The sequence below is a fragment of the Lithobates pipiens genome, unplaced genomic scaffold (assembly GCF_037356315.1).
Source record: "Lithobates pipiens isolate NorthernLeopardFrog02 unplaced genomic scaffold, aLitPip1_a1.2 Scaffold_13, whole genome shotgun sequence".
Lineage (NCBI taxonomy): Eukaryota > Metazoa > Chordata > Amphibia > Anura > Ranidae > Lithobates > Lithobates pipiens.
In genome coordinates, this window is record NW_027507718.1 from 540993216 (window position 1) to 541006442 (window position 13227).

Below are 13227 nucleotides of genomic sequence, written 5' to 3' on the forward strand. Positions count from 1 at the left end.
TCCTGAGCCCCCTGAGAAAGATTTTGGAGGATGGGGGAATATGGACAGGGGGATGGTCTGTGCAGCTGAAACTAAAGGTTATTGATAATGTTGTGCAGCATCTGCCATCCTCAGCTTTCCTGGGGAGGGACAGGCTGACCATCTTCTACCCGGGCCAGCCAAAGCTCTGCAATAAATGTGGAGATAAAGGGCATCTTGCATCCTCCTGTCCAGTGATGAAGTGCTCTCTGTGTCAGGGTATAGGGCATTTGGCAAAGGACTGTAATATTATAAGGTGTAATCTGTGCAATGCAGTGGGGCATCCTTACAGTCAGTGTCCTGAGGCAATGCACAACAAGCCTGAGCTCATGAGAGAGTTCTTCCGTCTGGAGTATGCTCAGAGCTCAGCAGCTGGAGGGCCTGTGAGTCTATCTGAGTCTGTGCCAATACCCAATGTGTCTCCCCAGTCTGTGCCAATACCCAATGTGTCTGTGTCTCCCCAGTCTGTGCCCATACCCAATGTGTCTGTGTCTCCCCAGTCTGTGCCCATACCCAATGTGTCTCCCCAGTCTGTGCCCATACCCAATGTGTCTGTGTCTCCCCAGTCTGTGGGTAAGGTTTCAGTTGCCAAGAATGTGTCCAATCCTTCTGTGTCTTCTAAAATTGCAGAGGCAGCAAGAGGTGCTGAGGCTGGTGCATCAAGTGCGGTGCCAGTCCCCCTCCCCCGACGCTGCAGGGTCTCTGTTATGGGTCATGGGGTGCAGAGGAGTGGGGTGGATGGTGAAGAGGCTGGCCTGGTGGTAGATAAGGGAAGGGAGAGTGGGGGGGAGGATAGGTGTGGGGAGGCTGTTGACTCTGATTTGTCCAAGGATGATATGGAGTGGTTGGAGGATAAAAGGAAGAGGGGCAAAAGGAAGGGGAAGAAAAGAGGTGCAGTTACCTTAAGTCCTGAGGTTTTGCATGTAGAAAATAAGTTTGAGGTCCTGTCAGATGATGATGATGATGAGTGGGACTCGTTCAGTTCAGCGTCCTCTATGGACGAGGAGTGTCAGGGTGCAACGAAGCGCGCTGGTTCTCCCGGCAGAGGGAGTAGTCAGGCTAAGAAGCGTCTGCCCCGACTACCCTAATGGCAGTTCCCACTCCGTTTCTATAGAAGGTTCCATGCATGGTGACGGTGATGTTCCTTAGTCTGGCTCTCCCGTAGGGATTATGTTGTATGCTTTTTGGTTTGCACCGTTTATTATGTTCTTGTTTTGTATAATCATATTCAATTATTTTGTAAATATGTTTTATTTATTTATTATGGTTTTATTGTATATAAGTTGTTGTTTGTAAGATTTTCAGTAAACAAAATTAACCCTCATAATGGGCACAGCGGGTGTACAGACCCGGGAACTCAGCACAGGGATGGTGGGAACCCCTCATAATGGGCACAGCGGGTGTACAGACCCGGGAACTCAGCACAGGGATGGTGGGAACCCCTCATAATGGGCACAGCGGGTGTACAGACCCAGGAACTCAGCACAGGGATGGTGGGAACCCCTCATAATGGGCACAGCGGGTGTACAGACCCGGGAACTCAGCACAGGGATGGAGGGAACCCCTCATAATGGGCACAGCGGGTGTACAGACCCGGGAACTCAGCACAGGGATGGTGGGAACCCCTCATAATGGGCACAGCGGGTGTACAGACCCGGGAACTCAGCACAGGGATGGTGGGAACCCCTCATAATGGGCACAGCGGGTGTACAGACCCGGGAACTCGGCACAGGGATGGTGGGAACCCCTCATAATGGGCACAGCGGGTGTACAGACCTGGGAACTCAGCACAGGGATGGTGAGAACCCCTCATAATGGGCACAGCGGGGGTGTACAGACCCTGGAACTCAGCACAGGGATGGTGGGAGCAAAAACTCTCCAAAGATGAACGGCGCCTGCGCTCTGAATAGTTCCCTCTGCCCTCAGTCCAGGTTCAAGCCCCACCATCCAAGTAGACATAGAGTTAAAATAAAAGTGAAGCGTGGCGGGCGGCCCTGTTACAAAGTGCTGTTTTACAACATGGGGAGCGAGTGAAAGGAAGGTACTATTAAGTACGCAGGCGTTGTTCATCTTCGGAGACTTTCGGCATCTCCTTTGTCCTCCGTACTGCGCAAGCGCTGCACCTGTGCAGTATAGGGGGCGGGCGCTATCCGATGGGGGGATACTTCTCGTCAGAACACCGGCCCTGCATACACAGCAAAATGACTTTTCTCTATGTCAGACATATTGAAGTAACCTTCAAAATGATATTCAACTCTAAATCTCTGACGCCTCCTGGAGACCGATGTTCACTGCCGGGACTTTGAAGCAGATCCCTACCTCTTGTTGCTCTGAAGAAATAAGCTGTTTGTTTTCTGCTGACTGAGTCTGAATGGGAGGGGTCTAATTTCTCAATGGGAGGGGTCTAATTTCTCAATGCAAGGGTCTGATTCCTAAATGGGAGGGTCGGTCAGTGAAGATGAACCCATGCACTTGGGCTTCCCGCGTCTCTCTGCGGATGAGAAAACCCTTAGGAGGAGGGAGAGAGTGTGCCTTTATTGTGGCCAGGTAGGACACTTCTTGAAGTCTTGTCCTACCCGTCCAGGGAATGCTCAAACCGTGAAGTCCTGTCATGGACAGACCTTAGGTGGCGTTGTTTCGTCCCCAGTTATCCAGAAGGATAAGCCCCTGGTTTTGGTCACCCTTTCTTGGGCTGAGTCGTCCATCGAGATACAGGCTCTAATCGACTCTGGGGCTGCAGGCCTGTTCATTGATGTTGCATTTGTTTCGCAGCACTCGATTCCGCTGCAGCTGCGTAGCACTGCACTTTGCCATTGAGGCTCTTGACGGGAGACCTCTACAGCCTGCCCATGTGACTCATGAGACGGTTCCGTTGTCCATGGCCGTAGGGGTTCTTCACCATTAGATAATCCAATTCCAAGTTATTTCCTCACCCAAGTTTCCGCTGGTTATTGGTTATCCTTGGTTACAGAGGCACAACCCCTCTTTTGATTGGCTCCGTGCTGAGGTTCTCTCCTGGTCATCACAATGCAGTAAGACATGCTTCCTGAAGGTAGGCAAAGTCCTGTGCACCTCTTCTCTCTCCTTCCTGCCAGAGGAGTACCGTGATTTTAGCGATGTCTTTGACAAAGGTCAAGCCGGTAGTTTGCCTCCACACCGGACATATGATTGCATAATTGACCTTCAACCTGGTGCCATACCTCCTCGTGGCCGGGTTTACCCTTTGTCGGTTTTGAAGGATAAGGCCATGGAGGAGTATGTTGCAGATGTACTTTCTCGGGGTTTCATCTGCAAATCCTCGTCTCCTGCTGGTGCTGGTTTCTTCTTTGTGAAGAAGAAGAATGGTGAACTGAGACCTTGTATTGATTATAGGGGTCTCAATCGTTTCAGAATGCCTATCCGATTCCGTTGATTACAGAGTTATTTGCCTGTCTCAAGGGAGCATTTGAAGCTTGATTTGAGAGGGGCAAACAATCTTGTGAGGATTAAGGAGGGCGACGAGTAGAAAACTACGTTTAATACCAGAACAGGCCATTAAGAGTACCCCATAATACCTTTTGGCCTTTGTAACACCCCGGCAGTTTTCCAGGAAATTATTAACAATGTCCTCTGAGATTTGTTGCAGTTATGTGTGGTGGTTTATCTCGATGATATCCTCATATTTTCCAAATCCCTGGAGAGCCACCACACAGATGTCTGTCGTGTGCTTCAGAAACTAAGAGAGAACAATCTCTATTGTAAATTGGAGAAGTGTGAATTCCAACATGAACAGGTTAAATTCCAGGGTTTATTTCATTTCTACTGCAGGTTTTTTGATGGACCCAGAGAAACTTTGCGTCGTCTGCATTTTCTTGGCTTTGCCAACTATTATCGGAAGTTTATTAGTGACGTCTCGTCTCTGGTCAAGCCCCTGACTGATATGACCAGAAAAGATGGTAACCCACAGTGTTGGTATCCGGAGTCCATTAAGGCCTTTGAGAGTCTCAAGGCTGCCTGTGTTGGCACATCTTGATCCTACGTTACCTTTTATCCTTGAGGTTGATGCTTCTGAGACTGGAGTTGGCACCCCTCTGTCTCAACGCCCTACTTCTGAGAGCGCTATGCATCGTTGTGGCTACTTTTTCAAGAAATTGTCACCTGCGGAGTGCAATTATGAGATTGGTGGCAGAGAGCTGTTGGTGATCATTTTAGCCCTGAAAGAATGGAGACATCTCCTCCAAGGTACCACTGTGCCTGTTCTTATTCTTACTGACCATAAGAATCTCACATTCTTATCTGAGGCTAAGCGACTCTCTCCCAGAAGGAAATGATGGGGTCTTTTCCTGTCTAGTCTCAATTACATTGTCTCATTCTTACCCGGTACTAAGAATGTAAGGGCTGACGCTTTGTCACAACAATTTTCCTCCACTTCCAAGATGAAGTCAGTTCTGGTTGCTGTGATTCCTCCTGATCGTATTGTGGCTACGGATCACACCAGTCTCACTTCTCCTTTGGATGACTAAAATTCTTGCTGCTCGGGTCCATGCTCCTCCTGAGAAACCTTGTGAGTGCTGATTTGTCCCAGAGAGTCTCCGTACTGCAGTGCTCCAGACTTACCATTCTCCCAAGGCTGCTGGCCACCCTGGGAAGAATCAACTCTTTTGGGACAATTCTGGTGGCCTAGTCTACGTGCTGATGTTACTGCCTTCGTAGCTGCCTGTTCTGTGTGTGCTCGGAGTAAGACTCCACAACACCTTCCAGTGGGCCTCCTACAACCCATACCCAATGGAGAGAGGCCCTGAACCCACCTGTCTATGAATTTAATTGTGGAGTTACCCAACTCCCAGGGCAACAGTTATCCTTATGGTGGTTGACCGGTTCTTGAAAATGTCTCATTGTATTCCACTAAAGAAGCTGCCAACTTCTAAGGAGTTGGCTACCATTTTTGCTCCGGAGATCTTTCGCTTACATGGGCTACCCAAGGTGATTGTCTCGGATAGGGGCAGTCAGTTTGTCTCCCCAGTTCTGGCGAGTCTTTTTGTGCACAGTTGGGAATTCAGCCTGCTTTCTCCTCTGTGCATCACCCGCAGTCTAATGGGGCCGCAGAACGAGCCAATCAGTACTTGGAGCAATTCCTACATTGCTATATTTCTGACCATCATAACAACTGGTCAGACCTCTTACCGTGGGTGGAGTTTGCTCCTAATATTGCCTTGAATTCTGCTTCCAGATTGTCCCCATTTATGGTGGACTATGGTTTCCAATCTTCCATGTTGCCTGACTCGTTTGTTCCGCAGAGTATTCCTGCATTAAAGGAGAATCTCTGTGGACTTCGTTCCACTTGGGTACAAGTCCAGGAGGCTTTGCGTCATGCTAATGATAGGTACAGACTCCATGCTGCCCGCAGACGCCTGCTAATGACTTCCTACCAGATTGGGGACAGGGTCTGGCTTTCATCTTGCAACCTCACTGAAGTTCGCACCTCGGTTTATTGGGCCTTTCCGTATTCTTCGCAGGATAAACCTAGTGGATTACGCATTAGACCTTCCTTCTAATGTGCGTATCTCAAATGTATTTCATGTCTCCTTATTAAATCCTTTGGTCTGCAACCGCTTTACCACCTCAGTGCCTCGTCCTCACCCTGTACAGGTTGAGAACCATGAAGAGTATAAAGTACAGTCCATTGTTGACTCCCGTAGGTTCCGTGGCCGCATACAGTACCTTGTGCATTGGAAAGGGTACAGTCTGGAGGAACGCTCTTGGGGCTCATCCTCGGGTGTACATGCCCCTATCCTCCTCGATTTCCATAGACGTTTTCCCTCAAGCCTGGTGGTCTTCCGAGGGAGAAAAGTCATTGAGGAGGGGGTATTGTCAGGGCTGGGCTTAGCCCTTCCTTCTCTGAGCTGGCCGCTCAGCTGTCTGCTCAGTGCCAGCTTCATATTCGCCTGTTGATGATATCCTGCTCATCAGTCCTGCCTACTTAAGCCGTCCAGCCCAGATGATCTCTGGGGGTCTGATTTCTCAATGGGGGGGGGTCTGTTTCCTGAATGGGGGAGGGTCTGTTTCCTGAATGGAGGGGGTCTGTTTCCTGAATGGAAGGGTTCTAATTCCTAATTGGGAGGATTAGATTTTTTTAATGGGAGGGTCTGATTTCTCAATGGGAGGGGTCTAATTCCTAACTATGTTTGATTTATTTTTTTCCCACCAAAGTGGAGTTGCCTTTTAAGTGATTTTACCTCTCGATTACATATAGGATATTTTTGGGACATAGTGATGAGAGTTCAGGGCCTTGACATTCATATAACTGTCTGTATTCTGCCTCCTCTGCAGATCTTATGAAACGTTCGGCACCCAGCCGCATCGTCTTCCTGGCTTCCTTCATGCACACCCTGGGCTTTATAGACATCAGCAACCTGTACGGGAAGAACATGGAGAAACACAAAGTTTACGAAACCTACAACTCCACCAAACTCATGAACGTCATCTGTGCCAGAGAGCTGGCTGAGAGGCTGAAGACCACTGGTGAGTGACGCCCCCCATGGGGCAGGCTGGTGGGCAGGAGGGGGCACTGATAAAGTAGTAATTACTTTCCAGGTCACTGGTATAACTGCTAAAGGTCGGGACATTAAACTAAAAAAAATTGATCAAAATAAGATTGATACAAAAAAATGTAAAAAAAAGAATCTAGGTGGGGGGGGTCTTCAGAGACCTTGAGCAACCTTGACTGGACACACACTGGGGGTCTTCAGGGATCTTAAGTGGCCTGGACATTCAGCGATCTTGAATGGACACACACTGGGGATTTTCAGTGACCTTAATCTTCAGCGTCCTTGAGTGGACACATACTGTAGATCTAAAGCGACCCTTAAGTGACCTTGACCTTCAGCGATTTTAAGTGGACACACACTGGGGGTCTTCAGGGACCTTTATCTATCTTGACCTTCTACGATATTGAGTTGACAAATGCTGGGGGTCTTCAGCGACCTTGACATTCAGCTACCTTGAATGGACACACACTAGGGGTCTTCAGTAATCTTGAGTGAACACACACTGGAGGGCTTCAGTGACCTAGGCCTTCAGCTAATTTGAATGGGCCCACATTGGAGGTCTTCAGGGACCTTGAGCGACCTTGACTGGGGGTCTTCAGGGATCTTAAGTGGCCTGGACCTTCAGCAATCTTGAATGGACACACACGAGGTGTCTTCTGGGTCTTTTAAGTGACCTAAACCTTCAGCGACCTTGAACGGACACACACTGGGGGTCTTAGTCGACCTTGACTTTCGTCGACCTTGACTGGACACATACTGGGGTCTCCAGCCCTTGACATTCAGCTACCTTAAGTGGACACACACTGGGGGTCTTAGGCGACCTTGAGCACCTCTGGTCTGTTCTGGCATGTTACTTTATCTTTAAGGCTGATGTCACACTTGTGACACATTTAGAGGACACACGGGGCAGTAAACTGGCCACCGGCCTGTATGTGCATCAGGATGAGCAAGGCGTCGCTCTCTCGCTGGTAAATTTACATTTTGGAGCGTTTTCAGCAGCAAGCGAGCAACCCGGCATCTTTCCTGCATAGTGATCCTGGAGATGGCGAATACTCACTGTAACAGGAATGCAAGTGTTCCATCAGCCTAAAGGAGGGTGGGGCTGCCTGCAGGTGGGGCCACTCTGTACATTGATATGTATGTGTGTCTCATAGCCGGGAACTCCGATTATTCATCCGGAGACTCCACATGTACATTGGTTCTGTGTGAACTGGGCAACAAGAAGTGTTATTTTATTCTGAGTGGTCACAAAATACTACATTATGGCCACTAGATGGAGTTGGGGGCATAAGAAATACTTATTTTGAGATACAATGTAACAATTCTAGAGAACGCTAGAGGGAATTAGCAAATAAATGTACCTGTATAGTCATCCCTGTGGCACAATATGGAGAAAGTAATATAGAGAATAATCAATATTGATACAAAATGTTGATAATTCTAAATGACGATGTGATATGAATTCAGGTGTGACGGTGACCAGCGTTAATCCCGGCATTGTGATGACGGAGACCATGCGCTACTACAACCTGTTATACCGAGTCGTCTTCAACATCATCGGAATCTTCTTCTTCAAGGTTGGTGGAGTCTCTGATTTCCATCTTCTATATATATTTCTGATATGAGATCCACCCTGTTTTCTGGCTGTCTTGCCCCCTTCATTCCCTGTCCCATCTCACCTGCTTCATTCCTCGTCCCATCTCATCTCTCTGTTCCTCATCCTGTCTCAACTCCCTCCATTCCCGGTCCCATTTCGCCTCCTCCATTCCCGGTCCCATTTCGCCTCCTCCATTCCCGGTGTTCTGGCAGATAGTGTCCTGCCATCATATAGTGTCTGAAGAAGAAGCTTCGGAAAATTAGAGGGCCCCTCGCGGGCGAGCTTCGCTCGCCACGCTTCGGGCTCGGCTCTTTTTTATTCCTACTCTATGTCCACTTGGATGGTGGGGATAGAACCTGGACTCATGGCACAGGCGCCGTTCATCCTTGGCTATTTTCGGAATCTGTTTGTGCTGTGTACTGTGCTGTCCCCCCCCCCCCCCCCGCTATCCGATGGGGGACCATATATGATAGGTCACCGGTCCCATTTCGCCTCCTCCATTACCGGTCCCATTTCGCCTCCTCCATTACCGGTCCCCTTTCGCCACCTTCATTCCCGGTCCCCTTTCGCCTCATCTGTTCCCGGTCCCATTTCGCCTCCTCCATTACCGGTCCCATTTCGCCTCCTCCATTACCGGTCCCCTTTCGCCTCCTCCGTTCCCGGTCCCATTTCGCCTCCTCCGTTCCCGGTCCCATTTCGCCTCCTCCGTTCCCAGTCCCATTTCGCCTCCTCCGTTCCCGTTCCCATTTCGCCTCCTCCCTTCCCGGTCCCATTTCGCCTCCTCCCTTCCCGGTCCCATTTCGCCTCCTCCCTTCCCGGTCCCATTTCGCCTCCTCCCTTCCCGGTCCCATTTCGCCTCCTCCCTTCCCGGTCCCATTTCGCCTCCTCCGTTCCCCGTCCCATTTCGCCTCCTCCGTTCCCCGTCCCATCTCACCTTCTCCATTCCCCATCTCATCTTACCACCTCCCATTCTTGTGCCCTCACACCCCCTCCATTCCTTGTCCCCATCTCATCTCCCTCCATTCCCCGTCGTGTCTTACCTCCTCTGTTCCCCGTCCCATCTTACCACCTCCCTTCTTGTCCCATCACACCCCATCCTATCTCACTCCGTGTGTTCCCCCAGACCATCCTTACCCCCTCCGTTCCTGGTACCATCTCACACCCTCCATTCTCAGTCCTGTCTCCCCTCCACCATTCTCCATCTCGTCTCACCCCCTCCATTCTCCGTCCCATCTCATCCTGATCTATAATGTCCCCACTCACTCTCCTTTTGTCTCCCCCCCATGGTAGTCAGCGGAGGAGGGGGCGGCCAGCACCATATTCTGTGCAGTGTCGGAGGAGGCCGAAGGTCTGAATGGGCAGTATGTGGACAGCGACTGTGTGATTGAACTTCCCTCGAAGAAGGCTCGGGATCCGGCTGTCAACAAGAAGCTGTGGGAGGCGAGTGAGGCTGCAACCAACCGGATTGGTGGACCTGGACAATGATGGTGACCAACACAAGCAATCTCGTATCTGGAAAAGTCATAACTCAGGGCTAAAAGCTGAAGGCTACTGTGACCCCCCCCCCCCCGAGCTCTGCATACACCCCCCCCCCCCCCCCCCATTCACCAGGATTACTCCTCTGTCCTTGTTACATGAGGACCTCTCTCACCTCAACCATTACTATGATCGTAGGGAGCCATCTATTGGCCATAATACATCAATGAATGCACTATGGCCACTAGATGGCGCTGACGATCACAGGAGACATTCATATTACTCAGAATACAGCTGTGTGGACGGTTGGTCACATTCGTGCAACGATCATTCGAGCATTTCATACCCCTCCCCCCAATGTGTATAAGAAAAAGATCTAACCCCGGAGCTCGGGACTCGGGTCATCCGGCATGTTTTTGTTATGGCGATGTGAAATATAGGGGGTGCTAATGGTTACCAATTAAACACACACAATAACCAAACTGTATAGATCATGTACTTAAATAAATATAAAATATAATATAAATTGAAATATTTAAAACAATTTTTATTAACTTCAAGAACATATAAACTACCAATTCACAAAATATGTGATCCGGACAAATACGAACGAAAAAATGGGAACAATAATAATTAGAAATATATGGGATGTCAAGTCATTTCCGGTTATACATAAACACAGGTAGCGTGTATGCTAAACCCTCACTACCCAGAAGCTCAGTCTCGACGCGTTTCGTCCCAATGACGTCTTCAGGAAGCAGACTGTGATAAATTAGCTACACTATGAGAAACCTTCCTTTTTTCCGGGCCAATCCGGTGTATGATGAGAGAGATATGCATGGGAGGAGGAGCTTATTATGTCTAAAGCTGGGTCTCCCCTGGATATACGAGGGGTGCAAACAAGCGCACATTCACTAGTTTTAACCACTTCCTGCCGGGCCTATAACAAGATGGCGGCTGGGCGAGCCTCTCATCAATCCGGGTGGACATCATATGACGTCATATAACTGAGTGGTTGGTTATATAAGGCACTTGTAGAACTTCTTCCTTACTGGAGGGTGTAACGCAACGCTAACTCTGTAGTGCAGAGGAACCGGGCGCTGAGGCCTCGCTGCACAAAGTCTATGAACAACTGGGAGTGCTTATGCGGGACTACAGGTCCCACCAGCCTTCTGGAACTGGTTTATACAGCGACCAAAGTATTATATCAATCTGGGCGAGTGCCCGCTCACCACACAAGGCCCAGACGCTTGTACTGCTCCGCTTGGGATATCTCAGTCCCGCTCCTGGCTGTCGCCGTCACCCCGCGCTGCTCTTTCAGAGGTCCCGGTCACTGTGATGCAGGAAAGGTTAAGAAGTCTTGGGCTCTCCGAGTTCCATACACACGCTGATCCAGCACGCTGTGTTCCGGGAACACCTTAGAGGCCACACGACACCGCGCCTCACAGGCCGCAGTCCGTCGGTCACACGTCCACGGCTCCCTGCAGGCAGGTCTTTAATGGCGTCCCAGAGAGAGAGCGAAAAAACGCGCCACGCCTGTCCCTTACATGTGCTTACCCAGCAGGCTGTTCGGTGGCTTGGCCTCGTGAGTAGGTAAGTGGGGCATTGTGGGTAGGTAGTTCCTTGAATGGTTTAAACATATGAGTCACTGGAACATTGGACTACATTTTCCCTAAATGCTTCACAGTGTTGTCTCTCAGAATAGAAAGTTCTAACAGCGTTAACAGCAAAAGGGACACTAGAGGGAGCCACTCCCTTACTTAAAGGGGCGTTCCGGCCAAGATTTTTTAAAATTTGACTTTTAATAAGGATACTTACCTGTCCAGGGAGCCAGCGATGTCGCCCCCCCCCCCCCCCCCCCCCGAGGCCGATCCGGCAGCCGGCGCCGCCGTCTTAACGAAGGGGAACAGGCAGTGGAGCCTTGCGGCTTCACTGCCCGCTTCCTACTGCGCATGTGCGAGTCACGCGGCGCTTTGCGAATGCCCCCGTTGTTTTCTGGGACACACACATGTCACAGAAGACAACGGGGCCTGCTCGCCGAAGAGGAGGAAGCGCAGCGGAATAGGGAGAGGCAGATTAGGAAGACTGCCTGTCAACAGCGGTTTCAGGTAAGTTAAATTTTATTTTTAATTTTTTTTAAAGATTATTACCGTATATACTCGAGTATAGGCCGACCCGAATATAAGCCGAGGCCCCCAATTTACCCCCAAAAAAACTGGCAAACTTATTGACTCGTGTATAAGCCGAGGGTGAGACATGCCTGTCCATCCCTGTGTGTGTGTCCGTCCATCCCTGTGTGTCCGTCCATCCCTGTGTGTCCGTCCATCCCTGTGTGTCCGTCCATCCATCCCTGTGTGTGTGTGTGTCCATCCATCCATCCATCCCTGTGTGTGTGTGTGTCCATCCATCCATCCATCCCTGTGTGTGTGTGTGTCCATCCATCCATCCATCCCTGTGTGTGTGTGTCTCCATCCATCCATCCATCCCTGTGTGTGTGTGTCTCCATCCATCCATCCATCCCTGTGTGTGTGTGTGTCTCCATCCATCCATCCATCCCTGTGTGTGTGTGTCTCCATCCATCCATCCGTGTGTGTGTGTGTCCAGCCTACCTGTGTCCCGAGCCTCCGTCCCGTGCCTTGCCTCCTTGCCTCCGTCCCGTGCCATGCCTTGCCTCCTTGCCTCCGTCCCGTGTCGTGCCTTGCCTCCGTCCCGTCCCGTGCCGTGCCTTGCCTCCGTCCCGTCCCGTGCCTTGCCAGGATCGCCGCTCTTCGTCGGCGCCTCGGCGGCCATACTACAATTCGAAAGCCGCGCCTCCGCCTCCGATAGGCGGAACACTGAATTTCCCAGCAGCCTGTGTTCCGCCTATCACGGACATCGTCTCATCCTCGTACTACGGACGAGGATGAGACTATGTCCGTGATAGGCGGAACACAGGCTGCTGGGAAATTCAGTGTTCCGCCTATCACAGGCGGAGGCGGAGGCGCGGCTTTCAAATTGTAGTATGTCCGCCGTCTGTCTGCTCGATACGCTGATCGAGCAGTCAGACAGCGATGACTCGAGTATAAGCCGAGGGGGGCACTTTCAGCCTCAAAAAAGAGGCTGAAAATCTCGGCTTATACTCGAGTATATACGGTAATGCATTTTTATTTTATTTTTTTATTTTTGGGTGGCCCTCCACTTTAAGAAGCAACAAATTGTTCAGTAAAATGGCTTGGGTAAACCCCTGCTAAAAGCAATCGTAATGTGTAAAAAAATAAAAATAGAGTAGTACAATGTTACTATGGTCACATTATATTGCTCTGGTCATAGTGTGTTACCCCAAAAAAAAAAATGTAATAAAATAAAAAAAAATGTAAAAAAAAAAAATGTAATAAAATATAAATAAAAAAAATTGAAAAAAATTATTTTTATTATTTATTTTTTTCTTTGTACTGTCACCAGCCAGTGCCCCTGACCACACCAGCCACATGGTGACGATGTACTGCACTGGGGACAGTATGTAAAAAAAAAAATATATATATATATATTGTAAAGGACTTGATATCACATAAATATTTTTAATTATAACTGTTCACATTTTTTGTTCCTATTTATCTGGTTCAAACATTT

The 13227-nt window shown here is 49.6% G+C and overlaps 1 protein-coding gene across 4 annotated transcripts in view; it reads left to right on the forward strand.

Annotated features, from left to right (window-relative positions):
* The window catches only part of LOC143975773 (retinol dehydrogenase 11-like), a 169464-nt gene that overhangs the window by 94526 nt on the left and 61711 nt on the right, over positions 1-13227 (forward strand). For 2 of the 4 annotated variants that reach the window (XM_077478296.1, XM_077478295.1), the window contains exons 4-6: positions 6328-6519; positions 8013-8122; positions 9433-10144. The exons of the other annotated variants lie outside the window; for them this stretch is intronic. In XM_077478296.1, coding sequence (XP_077334422.1) covers positions 6328-6519; positions 8013-8122; positions 9433-9627 — 497 coding nt within the window. In that variant the 3' untranslated portion in view covers positions 9628-10144. Of the gene's footprint in view, positions 1-6327; positions 6520-8012; positions 8123-9432; positions 10145-13227 lie in introns of those variants that run through there. 4 annotated transcript variants of the gene reach the window in all.